The sequence below is a fragment of the Melospiza melodia genome, chromosome 1 (assembly GCF_035770615.1).
Source record: "Melospiza melodia melodia isolate bMelMel2 chromosome 1, bMelMel2.pri, whole genome shotgun sequence".
NCBI classification, from domain to species: Eukaryota; Metazoa; Chordata; class Aves; order Passeriformes; family Passerellidae; genus Melospiza; species Melospiza melodia.
In genome coordinates this window covers 20,201,881-20,229,362 of record NC_086194.1, presented here as the reverse complement: position 1 = coordinate 20,229,362, position 27,482 = coordinate 20,201,881, and the positions used below count along the sequence as shown (strand labels likewise).

The following is a 27,482-nucleotide window of genomic DNA, read 5'->3' as shown; positions in this document are numbered from 1 at the left end:
GATCAGATGTAAAATTCCAAGACAGTATCTAATTTTCCTGATCAACAGCCCCACTTAGAAAAAACTCTCCAAATTTCTTAGAAATCTTCTAAGAAAAAACCTGAACATTTCGAAGAGTTCCATTTGACCTCAGCAAAGGTGGAAGATCTTTTTTTTTTTTCTTTTTCCTTTCTCATCGCTTTTTACATCCCAAAGCCTCTTTGGTCTTCCACTGAGAAAAGCGTCTTTCTTTTTTTTCAAATAAATCCTGAACTGAGCAGATGTTACATTGTGAAACTTCATCAAGATCAGATGTAGTACTAGCAGAACATTAGTCTTTTACAGGTTTTGTATTCCTTTAATGCAACTTTTATTTTTTAATTCACAGATAAGTTTTAGCATCATAAAGATCAAGATAGTCCTTGATCTTTGGCAGGCTTGCAGTGCCAAGTTGTAGTGTGCTTAAAATTACTTTGATTAATCAATAATGGTCCTTAACACAAGAGTCTAATTTTTATCCTTGTAGATTTTTTCTTGGTGACCTTCAGCTTTGAATTCTCATTAGCTTCAGAAAGAAAAATCAAATGAAACCAACCAACCAAAAAAAAAAAAAAAAAACGACAACAACAAAAACAACAACAAAAGCCTAAAAACGACCCAAAACAAAACAAAAAAAAAACCAAAAACAAAACCATAAACAAAAAAAAAAAAAAAAAAAAAAAAAACCAAAACCCAAACCAGTTGTGTTTCTGTATTTGCCATAATTTATTTCACAATTATGGGAGGATCTGATTCTGGTAATTTCCTGTGAGAATCAGACTAGGAATTTTTAAGTACACATATTTACAATTGCAATAATCTCTAAATGTATTTGTTTTTAGGTTGACCCCATACCATTAAGTAGAATTGTTTTATCATTGCCCACACTAACATGCAAGAGTGTTGTAGAGAGCAGATATTTGCAGCAGAGAATAACAGTGTCAATGCAGGGGGAGCTTTGAGAGACACCACTTTCTTCCCACCATCTTACTATGCAAACAAAACCTTCCACAACCCAGTAACTTCACAGTGCTCGCTGGTGAAAGGGCCGTTGCAGCTCAGAGATTAATTTCCTGCCCACTTGTGGAAATCCCATAGTCCATCCACTGCAGTTTCTCCTTTTTGTAGACTCAAATTCTTCCAATAGGTCTTTCTTTTCAGTTGTACTCCTCAGGTTTCCAGCTTCCCTCATCACTTCCCCATGTCCTCATTCTTTTGTAACTTGTTTCTGCAAGATTTACTAGGCCGTATCTGCAATTAAAAAATATCAGAGAACTCAAATAAGGAATTTTAAACTGATTTTAAAGCTGAAGAAACCACGTTAACTTGATTTTCTGTTTAAATTAATGTAGTTGCAAGAGATGACACAGTAATTCTACTAAAATCAGGAGTTACAGACTATTTGCATTAAGTCTGGAATATGTGGGTGTAACTGTGTGGTCTGCAGGGTATATTTGATTTTGCCTTCAGCAGAAGCACTACAAGTAGAAGATGAACACTAAAAATTGCATTTCTTAGCTCCCATCTACCAGATTTGTAGAGGGCCTTAATCTATCTGTGATCCTTGGTTTTTCCTTGGTTCCAGTTGTTTAGATGATATGGAAAGTTGGTGGGTTTCTTTGTTTGTGTGTTTGTTCCTAATAAATAAATCTTAATTAAAAGTACAGATCTTATGGAATCAAAAAATAAGGAGAATTGTTTATCATTTAGCTGCAATGCTGGGCTGTAATGTGAACCAGGAATAAGTGGGTGTCATCACAATATGAGCACTTTCTTAGTAGAATCGGGGTCATGTTTTCTAAAGAGACTGAGCATGCCACAAAAACCCACAACCTACCAAACAAACAAGAAACACGAAGCCTTTGAGATGGTTAGATATCTAACCAAACATGATGTGGATGCTTCTCAGATTTTCATACTAAATGAAAACTGTGAGCCAAACCTTTTTGCTTAATTTTCAAATTCATGCAAGAGAGAAAAAAATATTCATATAATGGAAAGCATTCTTGTTTGTTGGATAGCAGTCATTGAATATAAATAGAATTACATATTTTAAACTTGTTTTAATTCTAACTTAAGAAAACAATTGAAAGGTGGTGAATAAAAAAGTGCAAGTAATATTATTTTTATTTCCTTTCAAAATCCTCTCTTTTCTCTAAACCATTATATGTCACCCCACCTTTCTTATTATAACGCTAACATAAGGTTCTATACCATGGGTGCTGTTTTATTATTAATAATTTAAGTTATTATTTGACATCCAATTTTATGAATGTCAGTTTCTCTTTCACTGAAATGAAAGAGGCAGAGGTTGTGGAAAGGTCATATGAAACCACAGTGGAAAATTAGGCTAATGCAATTGTATAACTTTATTTTATGTCCTTAACTTCTCAGTTTATTAGAAACTGTGTTTTGTGTGAAATTACAGTGGATCAGGCATTCAATCTATATTTGGCTGAATCAATAAATCAAGGCACAAATGTGAACCATCTTTCAGCTTTAAATAGTTTGCTTACACTTGTTTTCTGTACATTTATACCATCCCATTTAGGCATCTGAATAAAGTGCTTCTTCTTTTAAGTGACAAGATGATAAAGCTACTCTGCCATTCATGCCTTTAAAACCTTCAGCCTATATTTAGATGTTATTTGGTCTTCCTCTCAGAACCTCACTGCTGCCTTTCATGCTTTCCACTGAATAGCACACCTCTAGTATATTACTGCTTTCCAGTTTAATTTAGTTTGATCTGCATGGAAGAAAAACTTCTTTAAATCAGAATTTCCAATGTGATCCAGAAGAGGTGCTATTTAAATTTTGATACATGAGGCATCTAATTCATTTCATTGATCAGCGAACACTAGAAGACTCTTGTTATTTATGACATGGAAATATCATTAGACATGAAGGATTCTGCAGTGCACAACATTATTCTGAGCATTTTGACAGTGTGATTCAGTTCAGAATTGTGTTCAATGGGAGCTTAAAATGAGTATGTTATCAAAGAGCTTATTAGCAGTCAAAAATTATTTAAGTTGATTTTCATCTCTTTAACACTTTATACACCAGCTCTATTCTTCAAGAGTTACTAAAAGAGTGAGAGTTCTCCTTTTTTGTCTTTTCCCAGTCTAGCTGCTTTAGGAGTATGTGGGCTATGGAAAGGAATTAGGAACTAATGAAAATCTTCCCCTGACTCACTAGCTGCACTTTAATTAATCTTAGACTTTTCCATAGTTAAAAGTGTAGTTTGTTAAAGTCAGTTTCTCTGGAATTTAATCTCTATAAAAATTGCAGTCCTCTCCTTCCAAGTTGTACCCAGATTTGTGGCACAGAGAAATTAGGTGTTTATTCAGGTTAGATCTGAGATTTTTTGACAAAAATGGTGCAGTAAGATCCTTTTAAAAACACCACGTGTCTAGAAAAGAGCAATATTAAAGAGTTTGACAAGAGAATTTTCACTGTATGTAGTTGAAAACCTGAATGGTTTTATAAATTATATCCACAAAAGATGTGGGCATATGAGAAAAAAAGGTACAGATTACAATGTGGCAGGACCAAAGAAGGAATGTCATGGTAAATGATAACAAAATATCCTAAAGCATATAATTTATTTTTCTGAGTATGCCAATCTAACTGCTACAGATTTTATGCAGAAGACGCCATTGCTATAGAAACTTTTTACATTATCTTGAAATATGCCTTTCCAAGCTGACAGAATGAGATTGAATTTCTACTGTAGAAGTGGTAGGGAAGGTACATTCTTCCACAAATCCCTTGGAGTTTTCTTTTTCTTGGGTTGCTTTGTCACTTAGTGGCTATATTTTTCTTGATTTGCCTTTTTAAATGCTGCAATATTTCCTCAGTTCACAGTAAAAGGTTTATACTCTTCTGATAATTAGCTCTGTGCTTATTTGCTTCAGGGAATAAATCCATTTAGAAAACACAGACAAAACTTCTGCACTGTCTGCAAGATCTAAGGAAAAAGTGAAGAAGTGGAACCAGAGAATTGAGGTTAGCACAGCTACTGAAACTATAAACCAGAAATGGGTAATGTAATAGTTGCTGCACTGGGAAAAAAATTGAAGGAGCTCTGAGGGATTTTGATTGAAAACAAAAAATAAATTAATGGAAGAGAAAGAAGTGCCACAGAATTTCCTGTTCTACCTTATTTTTATTTATATTTGTTTTAAAAGATATTACAAATTCTGTTATATATATTGGAGTGTGGTTGACGTGTTCCCATATTTGTTTTTAGATCAATCATTTTGCCTTTTCCTGGAAAATTATGTCTGCTACCACAGGAAAGACTTCTTAGAAAGAGATCTCTGTACTTTCTGCAGCAGGGAGATTTTTTTCCTATGTTAAGGTCACAGGACTTGCTTTTAAAATGCAATTTGTCCCAGCCTGGGTGGGACAAATTCCTATTACTTAAAGGCATAGATTCTCACAGAGCAACCACTGCTGCAATCACTTTAGTCTCTCTTCGTTTTGCTCCCCATGTCAAAGGGAATTTTAAGTATGATTTGTCTCATGGTAGAGCAAACATCTCTAAGAGGAAAGGTGGCTGCTACTTTCCCTACTGCTTCCTGTAGACTTGTAAGTCTATATAATACCTTTCAGTGAGCACTACTGGGTGCCATCAGGAATGTTGGATAAATATTTGAATTTGGAATATTTCAGTAAATTTTGCCATTTACTTAAATTTTTAGCATTGCTGCTGGCAATGCAAATACCAAGATCTCATTAATCTGTCTGCAAATTTTGTCTTGAGGTCTTGTACATCCCTACCATGCTATGTATATTTATATATTTCTAACTTCATTTTTCTTTCAACATACCTGGTGGTGGCCATTGGATAGAAAAGTATTTTATTACAGGTCTATCTGTCAGTTATAAGAGCTCTCAATTTTTAGGGAATATATTTCATAACTGCAGATTAAAAAATTAAATCAAATATCTGGTCCCGTGGCATTCTCTGAGATAAATAGTTGTATCCATTAGATGTTATAGAGACAGGACTTAAACATTTCTCTTAAAAATGTCTCATTTATCCAGGATCAAGACAGTGAAGCTTAAAATACTTAATTGAGTTTTGACTATATAAAGGACTTATTATTTTTTTCAGCCTCAGTGTTTTGGGTCCCCTGAGGCTGTCCAGTTAATCTAATATCCCAGAGGATCTGTTCTATATTTCTACAAGCCCAAAAACTACAATTGAATTGAAAACATTGCAATAGAATACAAATAGGCTGTATAGTAGATGCCACAAAGAAAGAAATACAGTTATATCCCAGAGAACATCCCACTGCATCAAAGTAGGAATGACACCTGATTGACATTAATCACTCTCTCATACATCTGAAAAAGCATATGATGCACTTTGATGATTAATAGGGAATATTCATGCCAATCCTTGTCCTGCAGATTTATCGCTTTGAAGTGACAGATTAAATATTTATTAAAACCTTCTAGGTTTTTATGTCAGAGTACAAGAATTAAAAATTAATATTGTCAGTCTTAAAATTATTACTAATCTTTTAATGATATTATCCTATATGAAAGAACCTTACTTTTCCTAACTAAATTTTGTTTACATCAGAGATATGTACTTCTTTTTCCTTTATTTTATCAAATTTTATTTTTTTTCTCTAACCAGAATTTCTGTAAATATATGTTTTCCTCCTTCTTCCACTCAGTGTTGTGCAGAGAATCAAAATTATTAGAGGTGAATTGCCAAATTGAAAAATTGACTAAACAAACAAAATCTCTGGGAGGTTCCAGATACTTTGCTCAGGTGAATTGGGTTTGCCTTGGGGCTTTTATTTTACAAGGCTGCTATAGTGATAATTCTTTAGTACTTCATGCACAAATCTTCACATTTTGAAGAGTGGAGAGGACTTTCACACAGGTTGATTCCATAATTCCCACTTTGTGGAACTGATCATGTAAACACTGTGACTCAGTGAATAGAATGTTTCTGACCTTGGCAAGCGCCTGTCAAAGTGTCAGAGCAGAAAAGTTGTCCTGCCAGCCCAGCTTGTGTCCTGCCTGCCCACTGTGTCACTCAAACTGTGCTTTGATCCATGACATGTGAAAGGAAAGGTCCTCCACCATGCTTTTTCTCCCAAAGGCATCCTGGGCAAGCTCTCCCTGGCAGTGTCTGGTCTGCTCTGCAGAGCTGAGGTGTGAGTTTTACCCAGTCCCAGTGTCACTGCGCCTGGCTGTAAGCACAGACCTTCCAGACACCCAGGGGGCTGTGCCCTGCCATCCTCCTCCTGTCATGGATGTCACCCCTGGTTCTAGAGTTATTAGGGGTGTGCACCTCCTACTCAGACACTTGTATTCCTTCTCTCAGTCTTTATCCAAACTGATAAAGAAAAAAATGAATGAAAAATAAAAAAGGAAAAAAAAGGAAAAAAAAAGAAAAGGTGAGTTAAAGATGCATAAAAAGCACTGAAATTTAGAAAGTGACTTTTGCCTCCCATCTTTTAGTATGGTATTCAAAGTATTCCATATAGGAGGAAAAACATGACAGATTTGAGGTTTCCTCATGTCTGCAAAATACTTTTTCATGATCTTGATTCATAAACTGTTCTGTTACATCTATTACTCTGTATGCTCTGCATTTGTGCATAGAAGTAAGGGGGTTACTTTTTTAATCCATCATTGCACAGCATTTAGCCTCCTGGCCCTGTTGGGCACTATGGAGGGTTGTAATAGTTGTCCAGAATCTCAGAAATTTTGTAACTGTGATTATTTCTCAAGCTTGAAAGCTTTGCTTTTCCACAAAATTTCAGTTGTCTCAACTCTGAGATGTGGACATTGCAAAGAGATCTGTAAAATGTGATTAAAACAAAGGTGTAACAGGGTTTGAGACAAAACAGAACTAAGTTGCTTGAAATGCTAATGGTCTTATAAAGTGGCTTTGATGCTTACTATTACTTAGCCTTAGCAACAGAACTGAGAGAAAAAAAAATCTAATCCAAGCAATCAAAATTATATCCCTTAAGCTGCCTAAAACCCAAAATGAAACAAAGGTGGATTATGACAGGAAATTAAGAAGAAATATATGCACTTGAGTAGAAAGAAGGGCTGGGAGGGCTAGGAAATGAGGAGAGGATGAAGTAGAACAAAGTACCTAATGAATCCTCTTTTACAGAGAGTTGTTTTATTTCTCTCTTTTAATCGGTAAGGATAACATATGAAATGAAGATTATTTTTTAAGAGCCTAAGCACATAAAAGTATATTTGATGGAAATACTACCATGGGAATGTAAAGGGATGTAAATGTCAGAAAAGTTTGCTTGACTATAAATGAAAGCTGGCTATAATGATATCTATTAGATTTAATAGTTGTGACAGGATGAATCAAAGTTATAAGAAAGTGAAATACACAGACTAATTTAAGGAAAAACAAAAAATTATTCTTGCCTTCCCATTATAGATTTCCAAAATAAGCGGGTTTAAAGTGTAACTTTATCCTTTTTTAACAAGCAATTTAATTGTCATTCCTTGCAATGTGTACCTGCTTGCAACTAACTGCTCTGTCCAGGTGAATTACCAATCACTTTTTATCAAAGCATCTTTTAAATTGTCGTCTCTCAACTCAGCACTTTGAGCAATTAAAAAGGAAGAGTCTTACTATTTCAGAATTCTACCTCTAGAAATATTGCAAATGCTGGCACCCATGGCAGGGTGAGGTGCTGATGCCTTTTGATGCTCTGGAGGAATTTGCCGAGATTCGAGATTTCCGAACAAAACAGGTGCATTTTTAAAAAAGGAATTTTATCTGTGGTACACTTATTTATCTAGCTATTTCATTGGAATGCATGGGGTTTTTTTGCTGAAATGTGTAGTCCTTTATTATAGTGATGGTAATTTAGGAAATGAAAATTGGGGAAAAGATATTTCAGAGAATGAAAATCATCTTAAAACTTTACACAAAGGAGGAAATTAAAGGGTTGGCTGGATGGGTATTGTCATTAACTCTTATTATGAAAACCTACTGAGACTAATACACACAGACTCTAATAAAGGCTTGAAAGCTGAAATATCACTATTTCATCTTTGAATGCTGTTTTCCTTCTTTCTATAAGGCATTGTGAAAATTCAATTTTTGGTGTGATTTTTGTTAAATTGTCCTTAAAAGTGGAGCCAAATTTTCATGCATGCTGATGTACATAGGTAGCATAGGTATATGTTGCCTGGATAAAATAATTTCTCCAACCTGTCATTTGATCAGCTTCATGTTTCCTCTTCAAGTCTTTTTTATTGAAGACAAAGACATGCTAAATAGATTGCCTGGTTCCTACCACAATATAACACTGAAAATTTTGGATTTTTAATGAATTCTTTTCATTGCTGAGCATCAAGAATTCTCATTTAAGTCACTGGAGCTTGAGTAAGCTCATCAGTATCAGATTCCTACAGTAAATATAATCCTGTTGCAGACTTGTCCCTAACTGGTCCCTGCCTTTTGGAAACATTACTTTGTAGATTCTTGCCTGCTTTTCTGATGCTATTTCTTTATTTCTGCTACCTCAATTTGCTGAAAAATTCAGAATCCCATAGCGAGCATCTGGCAGCATCCTTCAGTTTAGTGATGGAAGATAAATTTTGAGTTTAAAATCTCTTCCCACATTGAAATAATTTGTTTGTCTCAGAGCTATTCTAGGAAGACTCAATAATTTTGGAATTATGTGTTTAATGCAGAGCTTCAACGTTCAGATAATTAGCAGCAATTTTCTAAATGTAATGGCAATACTAACCACAAGAATTATTTAATAGGAGCAACACATTTTCAAAACATTAGCTGAGGGCAGAGTAATAAATAACTACTACTGTGCCCAGATTTTCCTACATTATTAAAAACAACATGAACAAATGTTTTGTTTGGTTTGTTTGCATATCAACCTTGCCCATAAAATGCCAAGTATGTGCCTTTCTCCAAAATAAGGTACCTGGGTTATTTGAGCCAGTGCTGTTTAAGGGAGGTGTTTGTATGGAATTGTTGTCAGATTGGTGACTGACAGGTGTGCCAGAGGACACTGTGCTCACTCATAACTCCCATCTTCAGGGCCTTGGTGGCTGCTCTCATTTTTCTTTGTGTCACTGTGAAGGAAAGGTAGAAGAGAGACAAGAAGAAACAGGAAAAAAAGAAAATAGGGAAGAGGATCAGAAGGAAAATGTTAGCTTGAATTATAAGTCTTGGATGAACAAATATAGACTTCAGTGCACTTTTTTGACTCATTTAAATAAGTTTGATAATTTGATACTGCTGACCATTTAGCTCGTGTAGAGCTTTTGTTTGCTTGAAAGAAATATAAGATCAAACTCTATATGGTTAATTTACTGTTTTCAAGTAGAACAGTGTTTTAAAAATTTTTAAGAGGAAATCAGTGAGAAACTAAAAAAAATAGAATCTTTCATACTGTTAGTATGACATCAGATGAAGGAGACACAATAATATTTTCCTTTTTTTTAAAGAGATTTTCTTTACAGCATCAGTTTTCAGTTTTATTGTATTTTAATGCACTTTTTTTTCAAGCTACTTATGAGAGAATAAAGCTTAGGAAGTGGAATCTTTAAATTAGGCAAGCATTCTGTGTGCAGAGGTAGCATCAGCTTAAATCTATAAGGAAGGTTCTTAGAACCTTCTCCAAAGTTCTAAGAACCTAAGAGGACTCCCTCTCAAGCAATGAAACTGAAATAAGTATAAAGATGATTTTAGAAGTGTCAGCAAAGATATTAATTGTTCTGTGACTTGGGGAAATACAAATTCATGGTCTTTAAATTATGGACAAATAAGGAGAAGTGTGACTTTTCTTCCTACTACCTCCTGTTCCTTTGATGTGCGTGTAGCACTCAGGATTGCTCTCCACTCCTTGCTGAGAAAAGGAAGAAGCAGGGAGGAAATGCAGCTCATCATGGAGTACTTAGTTTTTAAACTATTTGGTCAGCCATGAAAAGACTTTAATAATGTTATCACACCAAGGAAAATAAAACTGCATTAAAACCAGGTTTACTAATTAACTTCATTTGCACACCATGAAAATACATTTCATGCTAAACAAAGGATAAATGCCTGAAATACTCTTGTAAAACAGAGGGATAACAGTGTGTGCAAAACCAGAGAAAAGAGCAGTGACAGTTAAAGTCACATTATGCTCATTCTATACCATTTTTCTGTGCTTTGGATAACATATATCATGTTTAAAAGATTGTGGATAATCAAAGCTTTTCAGTAAGACACTGTTTTCAAAGTAAACTGAAAGCAGATATGTTTTTCCTAATTTTTTATAGAGTGTTTCACTTCTCTTAAAAGTCTGAAAGGTGATGTAGAAAGGGGAGTCTTTTGATACAGTTAATCTGGAAAGTATTTTTAAGGTATTAATAACAAACATTTTTTTTTTATGAATCATTTGAAAATATTCTGTCTCTGATTAAAAAGCCTTCAAGTATATTTGGTTTGAAGAATCCAGGAATATTTAAGAAATGTTTTCATTGCCTCCATCCATTTGGTAAGCTCCGCTTCATTTCCTGTTGCTCTGCTGAAATAAATATCTGATGGGAATGAACCAGGAAAATATTTTGAACCCAGCTTGGAATGTGAATAGAAGGAGAGGTGCAGATCAAGAACAAAATCTGTGTTTCATTTCTGTTCCATTGCAGATGCAACTAGGAAGGTTCCCTCATAGAAAAATCTTTATAATTGCATCTGGAATATTTACTGTATTGCTCAGAAAGAAAGTGTAGTCACAGGAAGTTTCTTTGCAACATCTTGTAATGGAAAATCACACACTCCTTGTGCATGCTTTGGAGTCAGTTCCTAATATTGTTCTGAATCTGTTAGAAATGTAGCCTTGAGACTAATGGTGGTCTCTGATGGATAGAAAAAATATTAAACTCGGCTACAAAATAAAAGGAATTCTAAGACAAAAATAAATCCTTCCTCTCCTTTATTCTTACTATCCCCAGGTGAATAAAGGAGGATATTGAGCCAAGTAAGTTGTACCTTCCCCCTTGAAGTGCTCAAAAGAGAGGCTATAAACACTTTAGATTGTCCTTCAAATGAAGACAAGCATGAGAAAGATTCTGAAATGCAATGGAATGAAATCATTAAAAAATAATTCCCCTCAGACCATCAGAAAGCAGATAAAATTCCTCTGAATATGAATATTAATTTTCCAATAGGGCTGTGCATACAGACCTGCAGATCTAATCAGGTTTTGGCCTTCTTAGAAGTAATTCTGCCATTTTCTGAGTGTTTATTACTCAGCATAATGTGCCATAATGGAAGTCTAGGACCCACTGCTGCAAATCAATGCCCTTTACTGTCAAGTTTTCCTTAATGATGGCTCCTCACCTGAGCCTGACCTTTCACTATGTTCAACCCACAGAGGGCACTGATGTGCAATTAATAATAACTTTCCAGAGCCTTAAATGAAAACACAATCTGTTTTTAGCAGTCTTAGTGTGTATTTTTGGGAAGTGACAATTTTTTTACTTGATCTGGAAATAACATTGAACTCTTAGAATTTCCCAGGTTGAGTTTAGGGAATTAAAAAGTGCAGAATTACAAAATAGGTTGTAAAGATTATGTTCTGGGGAAATTTCTGGAGTTTTTTTGTAGTAGTATTGCCTGGCAATAGTCTGCACTAATAAATAGTAAACCATATACTGGGAAGCAGTAAGTCTAAAGCAGAAATACTCATGCAAATCTAGGATGTGTTCCATTGCATCCTGTGGTCCAGTCATCCTGTAAAATTTATAGTATGACCAACAAATAATTCTCTCTAACCATTTCTGTCTGCATGAAGCCTGCATGCAGCTAAACTCTTGAGGAGTAGCAGGAAAATGCAATTCCTGCCCTGACCTACAGCCAGCAGAGCCAGCCACAGATCTGAGCCACTTTTTGTCAACCAGTTGGAGCACAGAGAGCCAGAGCTGGGCCTTTTGTCACCAACCAGCCCAGGCTGTAGAGAAATCTACACTCAATATGAGTAGGCCTCAGGAAAAGAATAACCTCTTAAAAGGAGAAAAAAGGTGACATTGTGACCTCCAGCCTCCTCTACACTAAGCATATTTCTACTTGTCATATAACTCTTTCACATATTTCTCCTTTACATTAATATATGTGTACAAGAGTGAAAGAGATTGAAGGATTTCTGGATGCAATGGGCAGGTCAAAGCACAGGATAATTTTTCTATCCAACTCAGGCCATATTTGTGTTTGTTTTAGAAGCAAACACATTCCAAAGATATGAAAGAAAATGCCAAAGCACAGGACAGATTAAAAGGTTGCAGAATGCAGAAAACAAAATAATAATTCATGAAATGGAATCTGCAAAGCTGCAAAGCGATGATCCTGTCATGCCAAGCATGTACCCAGAAATGTATATCTCACAGCCCTGAGCCAAGCCAGCTTCACTCCCTGGGCCTGGGGAGAGGAGGAAAGCCAAGTTTTCTGCTTCTCTCTTCCTTTCCCACCTCCCCTCAGATGTTTGACGCAGAAAATGTGCAGGGCTTTTGACTTTGAAGGGACTTTGCATTAGAACAGCCTTCATACAGTTATTCAGGGGGTGAGGATGCTTTTCATTTTGGTATGTGGAGCTGTAGCTAAGCAAGTGAAAAATCAGCCTGTCATGCTTTATGAAGTTCTACTGTGATGTAGGAACTCCTTTTGTCTGTGGAACCTAGACAAGAAGAGAGATGTCTCTTCTGCATTTTATTTGTGTACTCCTATTCAGTAGCTTGTGAAGTGCAAGGAGGCTGCCATAAAGTTTCCATCCAGAAAAATTCTTCTTAACAAAAAATATTTCAGTGTCTCTCTGTATAAAAAATGCCCCAGTGCCTATAATAGCGTAAAGATTCGGTACGTTATGGCTATGATACCATATACAAATTGATTGCTACAACATTTTTATGCAGCTATTTCTAAAGAAATATGTGATCCCCATCACTTGTTCCTTGTAGCATCCTTTACTAAAAATCAATGTGGTAAACACAATGTTAGTCTGAACAGAATGTCATGTAATTAAATATAATGTGAAATCAATAAAAATCTAGCTAGTAGCAGATATGAGGCTCATACTCTGGATAACTGTGTAACATTTCACGCCTCCAGATTTATATAAATACTTATGTCTGTGTGTCTTAAAAAGATTCTGCTATCTCCATACATTCAATCTTAGATACATCTAATTTTGTTATAGATTTGGGGTTTAATAGTCAGAGAGAAAAAAGTTTTCAATTTTTCTATCATGCTCAAATGCATGAATGTAAGGCAAGTCCCTTATCATTCAGCATTATTTTAATCTAATTAATTTTAAGTTTCCTAAATTCACCACTAATACTGAGCTAATTTTTTCAAATTAATCAGTGATTTATTATGAAAAATATTAATGAAAATTATTTGTATTCCAAACAGTTGTAAAGTGCAGACAGAAGAGAGTCCATATACAACAAATGGATAAAATGATTAAAACTGCATCTTTTCTAAGGTTTGGGGCTGTATTCTATGTTGGAGAATACAGCAGGCCAAATGTAACTCATCATAACCATCCATTTTATTCATGTCATGAATAGGTGAAAGGTGTTAGCAGACTGAACAAACTACCCCAATAATAAGAAATACTCTCCTGGAGGCTGTTCAAAAATATCAGAATCAATGGAATAGATAGAGCTGAGCTATTGAAATAAGTTATTTATGAACAGAAATAATAGGAATAAGTTTAAAATAGACAAGAAGTTGGATTTGAAAATCATCATGGGTCCCCCTCAACCTGAGATGATCTGTGGTGCTTTGCCTGTTAAAAGAATGGACTGCTGATGTGATGGCACATAGAGTTAGGAGTCTCACTGGGAGGAATTCATTAAGAACATCATTAACAATTGTCATCAACTCTGGAATTAGTGGTGCAAAGCACTCCTAAGGTCTTGTTATATTATTTTCACTTTAATGGACTGTGTCATTGGCTTTAAACAAATGAGACATAACTGATGAAGCAATGCCTAAACTTGCATCTGTAGGTGCTTGTGTGCTCAGATATCATGACTTAGAAAGGGCTGCTATCACCACGGGTCAGACATCATTAGTTATGTGCAGAAATAGAGGTATTCAGCTGGATATCTATGTCTTTACATGAAATTGTGGAAATTCATCCCTCTTTTTTTCTTTCCTGTTTAGCGTTTTAAAGTAAAGTTGCCATTGTTTTCAAAAGTTCCTCTACTGTTCATTATGATTTTCAAGAACAGCCTTGCCAAGTAGCACTTCAAGTGCCTCTATGCTTTTTTAGGTCTAAGGATCTCCTTTTAAAAGATATCAACAATTCTGTGAGTTCCCTGATTCGCAAACGAATGTAATATTTGTGTGCATGCTTGTCTGCACTTTCTTATTCAGAATACAATATCTACAGCATCAAGATTCATTTTCTAATCATAAATATGCATAAGACATTAACATAAATCTGATCTAACAGGTTCACCATGGATAAAGAAATGTAATTAATTTTCTTCCCTGTCTATTTTACTGCTGTCTCTATTTTCCTTAGATTTTGCTTGTTCATGTACAACAGTCTTAGAACCTTTGTTATGCATTATATTTAGCTGCTTGATGCATCTCACAGTGTTTTTCTTAACCCCAGCTGGAGTCCTAATGGCTTTTGCTAAGAAAAGCGTAGAAAAAAAATTCTTATTTACAGTTTGGATGGTTATTCAGACAATCACAAAGAAGAATAGATTTAGACATATACAAAACTTATGCAAATATTTCCTTTTGATGTCATCGTATATATGCATCAATCCTTTATGGCAAGGAAAATTGGTGCATCTGCACTAACACTACTATTATAAAATTAAACATGTTTGCTGCTGACTTGCCAGATAGGTAGTATGATAAGAGGTCTAAAGAAAAGCTTTAAAATACATTCGTGTACTGGTGAGTCAGAGTATTCTTATTTATCTTCAAATAAGCTATTCTAAATCTATGGTCATCACATATTTGTTTGTTTTTCCTCCCCTTTGTCACCATTGTCACAACTTTTGAAAGATAGATGGATACAATTTAAAATGGTACAGTAGCCTTGCATCCAGTAATATATTCTAAAAACAAAAACCAGTTCTGTATAAAGTTAAATACAACTGCAACAAAACAGATTGTTTTGCAGTTCAATCACACACAAAGTTATTTCTCTACTGAGATTTTACTTGCTACTGATGGTCGTTATTTGCACAGTACTCATCTAATTTCACTACCTTTCCTATTATCCTAGCAAAGAATCTGTTTGCTGATTCCCAACACAACTGCATGGGTGTCTTCAAGTCTTCTTCTTGTTTTGTTTGGTTTGAGTTTTTTCCCCAAAACTTGCATTTGATAATCCATATGTACATGTATCTTACTATATATAATTTATTCAAATTTCAGACTGATGATGGTATTGTGAAAATATGGAGTGAATCAGGAACTCATGGTGATGAGTGGAAGAAAATCAAGTTACACTTGGGGAAGCTGAGGAATTTTGAAATTATCTTTGAAGGCCTTCGTACCGGAGACCTGGGAGGAGGAGCAGCAATAGATGACATAGAGTTTCACAACTGCACCACAAGTAAGTTCAAGAGGAAAATTCCTAGAGGGATGCTACATGAGATGTAGGAACTTCTTGTTAATCTTTAAATACATCATAATTTTACTGTTATCATCATAATTTTACTGCTCATATAATCAGTTATGAGTAAATTGTTTCTGCTCTTCTAACTTTAATAGTCTTCTGCACATACATTCGTGCAGTGTTCTTACACTGAATTATGGCAGATAAATCCAAGAAATTACTAAGATTTTGTTTCCTTTATTTATTTTGTTTTGAGTAATTTTCACTTTCCTTCTTTAATCTCTTGGTAAGTTATTGAGTCTGTGATGTTATATATAACAATTTTGTATAAATTGTGTCAGATTATATTATATGAAACCTGTGGCCTCTGTGTTTTATTATAAAGTCTCTTGCCATAAGAATAAGTGAAGACTACAAATGAACCTTTATCCATATTATTTTTCCCAGTTCAGTTTTGTGTTAAGGTCAACAAAATAAAACCTTTGATTCCTTCACTAAACCTTCAATTTAATTTGTATCTCTGTGGACATAGGCTAAAATAAGAACAGTTTGCCCTTATTAAAAACAACAAAAGCAACAGCAACAACTGCAACAACAACAACCACCAAAAAAAAACCCCACCTACCAAAAAATCCCCAACAGACCCCCAAACAAACAGTAACAAAAGAAACCCCTAAAACCAAGATAAATACTGAGTATATAGATCATGGGTTCTGTTAGGAAAGTATGTGGTTTTTATCTTGTAGGAAACAGAGTGACACAACATAAGTGATTTTGTTAAACGAGGTGCTGATGCCACATATCAACACTGTAAGAGTTTTGTGGTAGTTGTTTGAGCAAGCCTTAATCTCCTGCCATAGACTGGATGCCCATCATCAACTGAAGTATGAAAAATGAACTTCTTGTTCTAGTTTCATCTAAAAAATGAATGGTTTGCATCCAGAAATTGTTGTATAATTCAAAGAATGGAAATGTGATACAGTCTGGAACATTCTTCAGGAATGCACTTTAATAAAACTCTAAGGCAGGTGTACTCTTAAAAGCTCTACAAAGCACACTAGCATTACTGAGCCCCTTGTCTTTTTTCCAAGTGTTTAATTGTCCTCATTGCTGTGCATGTGATTGCTCTCAAAAAAACAAAGGTAGATAGGTAAGCATGCCCTGGTAGGAGATGTTAAGTCAATATCTATCATCTTGAATGACAAAGTGAATGTTGGTCTCTGTTGCAATTTGTTGTCAGTTGTGTTCACATGTATTAATTCATACCAGTGGGGTCTAGTTAAACCACATTTCTGGGATTCTGTTCTGTTTTGGAGCTACAAGAAATTAGACACTTCATTTCACAGTCAGATTCATGAAGATATTCAGCAAATGAAAATAGTAAAGTTTGTTTTCTTAAGGAAGACGTAATATCTCTGTTAAATTCATAAAGATGCCATCAAAAATCTCTCAATATAGTGTAAAAATATTTTTTCTTACTCTTATGTCCACATGTTATATAACAACCTGAAAAATGACATCATAAAAGTATAACTGGAAATATTCCAGAGTTGTCATTGCAAGGAAGGAAGTTGTTTCCATAAGGATTTGGAAAGCTGTCAGGTGAAGGATCCTTAATCTCTTAAAATGTTAAGATTGCTGAAATTTACATTGGTTTTAGTCTATGACCCCACAAATCTGAATTTTAACAATGTTTTATAACAAGTCTTGCATTAAAATACCTTTGCAGTGAAACAGTTCAGGAAGTAACTTGGTTTATTACTTTATAGCAACTATTTGTTTTACAGCACGGCTTCAGGAAGAAGCTCTGTTGGGAAAGCAGTTGCACCAAGTGCTCCAACTGCTTTCCCCTACAGCTTCAGCACAGTCATATTCCTGTGTATTTTGCAGAAAATTATGGTTTATGAAGACAGATGGTTCAGAGGAGGATTTTCTCATAGAAGTTTGACATGTACAATTTAAGCATAGTTTGCAATAAAAAATTTTTAAAGATTGATTTAGGAAAGTTGGAGACCCAAGATGCTGATCCTTTACAGAGTTATAACTTGCCTGGTCATAGCTTTTGCACTCTAATAGGGTACAGTCTTTATACACTCAGGAATCATTTCCTTACAGCATCTCTGGTAGTGTATGCTAGGTACAGCAGGGTTATCACTAAAGTTTAGGATTATGTATCCTGTGGGAATGTGTTTAGGCTTATGGCTTTGCTTCCCAGCAGGATCAGAGGGTTATCATTTGCTCTCTATTCAGCTGTATCTGTGTGCATCTGTGAACATGCATGCCTGTAAAATAAGCAAAACAAACCAAACCTAAAAGAATCAACCCCACCACACCTCACTCCACCTCTACGCCTGATTTTCTTAGCTGTATGAGGACACTTAGTCTCAAACCAACATTAAAAGGGAATCATTTAGTGCCTTTCACATCAGCTCTGCACTCTGCATATGATGTTTTGCCTTCTATTCCACAAGTTGATACCTGCTTGCTTAATTTTCCCAAGGCTTTTGGAATGCTGACCTGCCTGTTGGCATGATGACCTGAAGGTGCCTGGTCTGACCTTTCTCATTCTTGTGGTTATTGATTCTTTACCTGTGTAGAACAAACAAGCAAAATACGTTTTTCCAGTTTCTCAAAAATAACATTTCCCACCTGACCCAAGCCTGGGGCATTCAGGATAGAGAAAGCATGTCATGTACAGATTGTACTTTTTGCAGTGCAGAGTTCACAGTTTTATTGTGTCTGTTGTAAAAAAGCTAAAAGTCAGCAAACACAATCTTACTGTGGCCAAACTCAAAAAGAAGAGCAGCATACAAAGCAAATAGGGAACAAGGGTTTCTGATCAACAAAATTACTTGATTTACAGCACTTACCCATGCTCTGTGTTTGGAGCTGTAGAATTGCTGGGCTAGACATATGACAGGGGTCCTTTAGGGCAGCTGAAGCCACATTTTTATTTTCCACTTGGTCTTATTTTGTTAAACTAAAATCTTACATATTATGAGTATTCTGGATGTGTTAATTACATAAACAGTGGAATATACCATGCATAGAAAAAACTAGGAGATTGAAAATAATTAAAACTTGAAAACAGGTTTAAAATAGAATAGAGTTGAAATGAGAATGCCTTAAATTGCATGGGGAAAAAATTCTAATATTTAGCTGCTTCTCAGCAGACAGCATTTAGTGGTGAAAACCAGAGTAAAGGCAATTCTGGAGCTTTCTAATATTTTGAGATAGCTTCCTCCTCACAGACTGTCCTTTTGGAAGCTGCTGAGTGGTATTCCTGGAACACGGTTTACAGTCAGCACGACAAAATAATTGCTTCTTTGCCAAAATTATGTACTCAAGTTGAGACAGTGAAAAAGAAAGAGAGAGGCAGTCCATGTGATATTTTACATGTGAATATTAGATCTGTTTTCTGCAGTATGGTAGTATTCGGTTATACCATTGTTTAATATATCTAAATACTTATTTTATTTTACATGTATTTTCATTCAGCTTGCTTCCATACAGTATGTTATAAGCTGTATACATCATAAGGGTATCTGCACTGAGGTGCATTCTTTGCTCTTCACTTACATAGCTGTGATTTACATAGCTCATTTTAAATGAGGATTTTCAACTGATTACAGAGAATCTTTTCACTATTTCCTTTTAAAAATTAATTTGTCAACAGCTTCTTCATCAGTAGAATACTACAAATTACTTTATTATGATCTGAGCTTCAGAAGCCCTTTCCTTCAAGGCTCATTTTCATCATGTCTCACTAATATCTATGGAAGTGAAGGACAAGAAGCTGTGGGTTTATTGGAAATATGAGCTCTAGGATATATTGTCAAGAATAGAATGAAAAAAAAGATATAAAAGAGTTGGTTTTGAGAGGGCAAGAATGTTGTGGTAACAAAAATAGGTTGAATTCCAAATCTGATACATTTTACCTTACAGATTAAATTTAAAAATATCAAAAATAGTGAAATCACATCACAGATAGAAAAAAGTTATTCTTAAATTAGCTGATGTACTGTTTTGCTTTGTTTTTTTTCACTTACTTGTACAATATTTCTTTATACAACTTTATTGAGACTATGTGACCTGAATGGACTTTACTGTCATCATTTCTTGTGCTTTTTAATAATTGACTTTGACCATGCATGAGGTTATTTGCAGGCTGAAAAAAAAGTGTCTCCATTTTTGCATCAATAAAAGATAAAATATTTATGACGGTCATGCAGAATAATCCCTAATGATAAATTTATTTTTTACACTTATGACGTTTAACTTCATGATAATGCAGTCTGCTATCATTAAGGAGCACTTCAAGCACTATTGATTTGATTTGCCAGCTGATGGCTCACTGTCAAATAACAGTGAATCAAGAGCACAATTTCTCAGTCATGCTGTTACCAGAAGTCTGATTTTTGTGCATTTGTAATGTAAAGAAAAGGAATTTTGCAGTCTCAGAAACACAACAGCAAATATAAGCATGGCCATGCACATGACTCAGCCACATCATACATACTGATTTTGGTGTTCCAGGGCACCACCTGAAAAACTAACAAGGGAAGACAAATAAAAATAAGAAAATCATAATCTGAATTAAAATTTGAATGAAATTTTGAGAGCATTTTGCTATTCAGTTGATTTATATAATTTTTCATAGTCTGGGAATTCAATGCCATAGAAATCCAGGAATAAGACAGAACAATTACAGCTCCAGTGATCTTTGTCAGTTGACTGTTTGGAATCAGACTCCACAACCTTTTGTTCTAATGTTACAATTATATTCCCTTTTTAAAAGACAGAAAATAAAAATTCTGCTATCTATTAATAGGAAATTGCTTCACCAAATTGAGCTGAACAGAAATTTTCATTAAAATATAATAAAGCTTGTTTACCTAGTGGCAAACTATTTCTTTCCTTTTCTCCTCATATATTTGTATTCCTCCTCACATATTTGTATTCCTTCTCACCTACTGTTTATGGCAAAGACCATAGGTGAAGGCACTGAAATCCTTTGAACAACTTTACTTCCATGCTCTTATAAACAAGAAGCTTTGAAAGTCTCAGTAGAAAAATACTTTCTTATTAGAATTCCATCCTAGCTTTGCAGATCAGAGACAATAACTAAAACATCCTAGTGTTTGTGTATGTAGGCCAGCTTGTTTTTGTTTTTAAAACAAGCCAGTGTTTCCTTTGAATCCTCAGCTATGTGTCATGCAAAGCTTTATGTTTAGTGGAGAATTTAGTTCCTTCTTCTCAAATACTTGAGAGAAGTTCAAATTCTGATAATAGAAGTATTCAGTACAAATCTGGCCCTGAAGTGAGAGGGAAAGGAATTCAGACAGAGAAAGCTGCCAGACCTAAATTAGTCACTAAGGATATTCACTGATGTTCAGAGAGAATGTATGCCCAGTTTTTTAAATTTTCTTTTTTTCCCCCTTCAAATATTTAATGATTCATGATGACTTTCTCCTGTTTTTATAAATAGGTCAGTGTCAGGGTATTCTGACATGGGGCACTGGAATCACACGACCTGGCTAAAACTTCTCTGTAAATGTGCTGAAATCAATTATAAAGTTTTTTGTAAGCCTTATATTTGGATTTTGCCTTTAGAAGGAAATTATTCTCTGATTTCATTGTGAGCTATCAATTTAAAATTTTCTGCAAGATACTGAATCTTCTTCATTAGAGAGAAAGCAAGCTCATTTTGAGAGGTCTAGAAATTTTGGTATCATTAACTTAAGCACTTGGCTTAGTGCAACATACATTAACATGAGTGTACTTTATCACTTGAGGGAAAATTTACTGAACTCAGACCTCATTACACTCAGCAGAGGGTACAGGTATGCACAATTTGGTTCTAGAGAAGGAAAAATCTCCCTTTTGGCAATGTGAAGATGCCTTTCAGAGGATTCCCTTCTGCATGCCCTTGTAGGAAGGACTCAGTGAGGAAGGCAGCGTGCTAAGGAGAGATGTGGAGGAAATTCCCCCAGCCCAGCTTGCCAGGGCTGCCAGTTACACCGGGGGAAGACAGGAATTCCTGCATGAATTCCTGCACAAGTCCTGTTATGCAAAAATGCTTAAACTGCATTGAATATTAAGACTTTCTAGAAATGTTCGAAAAATATAAATTATTTTTTACAAAATTATTTTTTACAGTCTGGATTTGGGGAAAGATTTACATTTGACAACCTTCTTTGAAAACAAAAATAAAATGGAATAAAGGAAAATATGGCACCAGCTTGAAAACCACAGAATTGTCTTGGTTTGACTGCACTGTTCAGAAGTCATCGGCATATTTGTGAACTAGGATTTCTGTTTGTGCTTATGTAAAAAAACACATGAGCTTAACCAAAAGGTTTGTTCACCACCTTTTTGCAACTCTCAGAGATTTATAAGTAATGCCACAGATTTTGAATATGAGAAACAAGAAATAACTTTTACCTCATTTTTCCTGAAGAGACCTCAGTGGCATTTTAGTTTTTTTGTTTATCTCATGGGAAACTTTTGAAGAAGAGTTGCTGACTCCAAAGATAATTTGGTTTGCTAGCACATGGCTGTAAACTAGGACTTTCAGCCTAAAATTAAAATCCCATCATTTTGACATTTACTTCACATATTGCTTACTCTTCATATCTGGAGGCAGATTTTTTTGACTCCACCTATTTCAAACAGGTCAAAAGAGAAGGATTTTTTTGGCTACTAAAATATCTAGGGTTGAGGTGAATGGGCTTTCTATCTTTTTTTTTTAATATACAATCTTTTTCTGTAAAGGTGGTACTAGGAGAATGACCCTGGTCCCAGACTGAGTTCATTTTCATGTAAAATGTCTCTAGAATGTAGGCACCCTTCCAGTACAGCCAAACTGCATATAACCCATCATACACCTCCATGCAAGGTGACACCCAAGATGAATTTCACATCTCAGGGCAATGCTGCAGAGACAGAGAGGGCACTCAGCTGAGGAAGAGTCTCCTATTTGCAGATAATTGCAGCTTGCACTACGTGCTCTACTCCAGTGGTCTGTCACAACAGCCCCTGTGGACAACATTAGGACAAGTCCATGATAAAAAAATAAAATATTCATATCAAATGCTTTTAGGATATCTGTGATAACTGGAGAGTGCTGTGATTGAGTTGTTTTGATTGATTCTATATTGCAGTGGAAAAAATAGTTTGACAATCACTTTCAGTGTAGATATTATTGAAGAGCTCTAAAAATAATTTATTCATCTGAACTTTCTGAGGTGCAATGTAACTCTACACTGGAATTAGGATAGGGGACAGACAGGGAGTGGGGAAAGGACCAAGAAGTAGAGATCTCATGTCAGATTGTTTCAGGAGATACTTTTATCTGGTTGAGCATGTTAATAATTTCTGGGAAACAGGGTTTTCTGCTAAAGCATCTCATGATTTTTTGCCTTATTTCCACTTCTCCCTTTCTTTTACCACTTGCAGATTCCAAAGAGATAAAGCCTACAACAGCCAGACCCTCATTGCTCAGTCCTCAGTGCTTCTCCCTCGTGTGTCCTTTGATACTAAGCAAAGTATGGTAGATCCCTATATAAGAGTACCACGAGTCTGAGATCCTTATCCTGCTCATACACTGTATGCCAAAGCTGGTCTTTCAGTCTTTATCCAATATAAAAGCTTCTGTCCTTGTCTCCTGTGGATTTATATACTCCATGATATCAGCACTAGAAGTTAAAGAGAATTTTCTTATCTTTTGTATTGCTTGAGCCAGAGGCAGTTCTGAATTTCCAGTACTGTGAATAAATTTTTTATTCTTCCAGGTTATCAGGGGCTTTAGGTACACTACTGCTTGCTTTGTACAGCTTTGGGAAGTCCTTTGGCCGAATTTTGTGTCTATAGGTCAGAGTCTTTCCTAAGAGTCAATATAATTTGTTAGATCTGCTGTTTATGTTGGAGTCAGAACATATCTTTGAATTAAATCTGGCCTTTTGTGTGATCTGTTCCATGAGGACACTTCTCTATGGTTTTAAAATGATAAAAGAACCTTATTTGAAATTACATGTAGCTTGCTTGAGCAGAAACATTTGCATCTAGTTTTCCTTGTAATAGATTTACAAGATCATCATGGAGAAAAGCATTATTGATGAGTTTGCTAATACAATTCTAACATTCTATAAAAAAATCATGTGTGAAGAGTACTGAGCAATTGAGGCAAGCAAATGAAAAAACTTGATGAAAATTGCATTTCATAATTTCTGAATCTCAGACTACAGCTGAGTAATGAAACCTTCTGGGACTGTGTATTTCATAAATTCCACTTTAAACAAAGGGCGAAACTTGTAAATTAAATTTCCTTTAATTGAATAATATTTTCAACAAGATTTTTGATTATTCCTATATCTCAAGTGTTGTAAAAGAGGGGAGAGAAGTGGTTTAAGTACTCCCACTAAACAATACAATTTAAAAAACAAAAATAGAAAGAGGTGAATTTTCAACTTAAATTTTAAAGCATTTCTACTCAGGAAGGACCATAACTTCTAAAAAGACAAATAGTGGGAGAAAAGACTAATTTCAATTGAATATACGTTGTACGTTATGTTTCATTTCATACTGCTGACATGGTGGTGTTGTAGCGTTGAGTGAGTGCATGTGTTTCTCTTGGAGAGCAGAAGAAAAGCTCTTGTTAAACAGCAGCTTGGTGCACTTGAACTTGAGCAACACCCTGCTTTCCAAAACAGCTCAAGGTCATATTCACTGCTGCCTTTAGCAACCAGAATAATTTGGAATTCACCCTATGCCTTTCAAAAGCACAAAGCATTGGCCAAACACAACTTCCTACAACCTGTCTTTAGTGTGGTTATACTAGAGCACTTTTCCTGTGCGATCAATCACTTCTTTCATGTTAAGTCTTTTAAAAATTTACTCTGTGTTTACAAATCTATGATATTAAGTGCTATCTACTAAACTTAAATATTTTTGGCCTTATCCATTTTGTTTCAAACAAGAAAGATCTGTAGCCTATTTGACTGATAATCGACCTGTCTGGCTCTTTCTGTGATTTTAGATGAAATGGATATCACAGGAATGTTTACATCTTACAAAACATTGGTACAAGCAAGCTCTTGTGCTCAGAGAGTCAGAGAAATATCACTGACCTGTTGCTGTCTTCTAGTTGCAAACTTAAAGGAAAAAAATTGTTTTGTGAGTTCTTTCATAGCCAGGCCTTTCCTGGTAATTGGGGAAAAAAAGTCTCAGTTAATAATACTTTATTTATCAGCTATCTCCAAATGAATCTTGTCATGTCTATAAATTCTGTGTCCATTAGATGGGTTAGTCTTCCACAGATAACATATACTAGAAATGGATATAAAATAAAGATAGCTGCCAGCTGGTGCTCTATCCACAACAGTCACAATTTATTTGTGGTATGCATGATGTGCACTTGTGTGCTTTCTACATGTATGCAAACACACACAGGCGTCCTCACTAGGGAGGATCTCTGCTGGTATTCTGAAAATTGCACTGTCCAGAACAAAATATGTAGAAAGGAAAGCAAGTGTATGTAAATGCAAGTACTGTGGCAACCACCATTAATATGCTTATTTTGTAGGGTTTAGTGATCCAGAAGCCAAGCTAGCTCTATTGGCCTCTTAAAAACTACTTAGAAGATTATGTGGCTCTTTGCTGCATCAATAGAAAATTGTACTTAACTGAAAAGTGATATCCTGTATATGCTTTTTCCTTTTCAAGTACTGCCATTTCATTAGGCAAAGGGATTTGCATAACATGCAGTCATTAGCTGCATCTAAAATATGTCTTGTGTTAGTTTCTTGTGGTGTCCTGGCTTTTTGGAAAGGCTGCAATTCTGAGGTGAAAGCCAAATAAATGGGCACAATAAAACTTTTTAGTTTTTCCATACCATAGCAATATATTGGTTTTGTTGTTATTTGATTTTGGGGTTTGTTTTTGTTTTTGGGGGTTTTTTAATTAATAAAAATCTAATCAGTAAGTATTTAATGTAAGGGGAAAAAAGTTATTTATAAGGGTATATGTGCTACTCCCCAATAACTTTGAGCTATAAGAAAATAAGTGGTTTAATTACTCCACTGATTCTTGTTAATATAGTTATTTCTATGCTTTTCTAAAGGTTGATTGTTACCACAAGCTATTCAATTCTTACCTGTGCTTGTGTTTTATAGTCTCTATTATTTCATTTTGGTTGGGGGTGATCTTTTGCTGCCTATAATGTTTTGGGTTTTTTTTTTCTTCTGGTACAGGAATGGGTTGTGGTCTTTACACTTGCAACATATCTTATATAATATTCAGATCCCACAGATTTTTGGACAGAGCAACTGGCGAAGACCAAAACATAATGCAAAACAAAAGTAATTAGTCCAAGAAATGTCCAAGAGTGCTGGAAATCAGTAAATTTAGTTGGAGCTTCTGTTCTCATTAAAAAACCAAAACCAAAACCAGCTTAAAAATAAAGCTGTTAATTAGGAGACATTGTTTTGCTTTATACTAAATCTCTCTGGAGTGATGTTAGGTTACTGTTCTCCAAATTCAGTACTGATAGATACAAACTCAGATTTTGGCAACCTTCTAATTTTGAGGGCAAAAATGGGCAAGATAATATTTTAGATGTCTCTCTTTTTCTTTGTTCAAAATAGTTTCTAACATATTTTCCCACATGTTCTCCAGTGTATTTTTTCTGATAAAATTGACTTTTCTTATATTCCATATGAAGAATATCTTGTAAAAATGAAAATTCTAAGCTATAGCTTCTGTGTGAACTTGTCTTTGGCTTTGGGTTTGCTGATACTGAAGTTGCATTTTATGGTCAAGTTGCACTGCATTTCTTGTTTTGATTTAATTCTTAGCTGGTGTAGGAGTTTTGGCAAGAATGAGTGTACTATGGAAAATTGATTTTTTATGCCATAATTCCAAGTAGAGTTTAGAATCTTTGGTTACACTGTGCAATGCTAATGCCAGTATGTTGATTTAAAGAGGGATTTTATTTCTCTCTGCCAATTAATGTAGCAGAAAAACCATCATTATCATAAATGTAACCTGATAACCCTAGAAATATAAAAATGTCTTACTCCAAAAGAATAAAATTCATAGATATGTAAATTTGTGTTCATGACATTCACACCTATTGAGACAAAAATTTTCATTATGTCTCTGTTGGCATCACACATTTTATTTTAGAATAACATTATTAAATGCTGGTTTGTGGTATGTTTGAAGTACTATAAAGTTGCTTGTTTTTTTTAAAAAAAGAACTGTAATTTAGTGCTAAATATAAATGATAGAGTATCATAACATAGCATCACATAAGGCATTGCTGTGGAATATGATCAGCCACAAAGCCATGGATTTTCAGAAGTCATTCCCCTGTATGGTGATAATGTAACCCTTTCATATGCAGTGAAAAACACTGTATGCTAATGGATTTGCAATTACCCAATTTCTGTCATTATTTAGGACATTGAATAATGGCTTAAGGAACTAGTTTAATATTACAGTGCATCATTTCCAGCGCAGAGGGAGGAAGTGGAGATAAAGGTTTTAGACTCTTCTCAAAAGTGCCTACTGACAGAAGGCAATGGGCACAAATTCAAAAACCAGGAAATTTCATGAGAACACAATGAACCACATTACTGTGAGGATCACCCAGCACAAGCAGTTGTCCACAGAGGTTGTAGAGGCTCCATCTATTGCTATTATCCAAAACCCAGCTGCACATGGTCCCTCCCAACCTGCTGTACTGAGGGTGGCTGAAGCAGTGGGTTGGACTAGAGAGGTCTTGTGAGATCTCTGCCTACCTGAACTATTACGAGTCTTTCCAGAATTTAGGATGAGCCATACTAATGAATTCTTGAT

The 27,482-nt window shown here is 35.1% G+C and overlaps 1 protein-coding gene across 1 annotated transcript in view; it reads left to right on the top strand.

Annotated features, from left to right (window-relative positions):
• MALRD1 (MAM and LDL receptor class A domain containing 1) overlaps nt 1–27,482 on the top strand; it is a 233,366-nt gene that overhangs the window by 124,025 nt on the left and 81,859 nt on the right. The window contains exon 28 of the mRNA XM_063176389.1: nt 15,440–15,620. Coding sequence (XP_063032459.1) covers nt 15,440–15,620 — 181 coding nt within the window. The remainder of the gene's footprint in view (nt 1–15,439; nt 15,621–27,482) is intronic.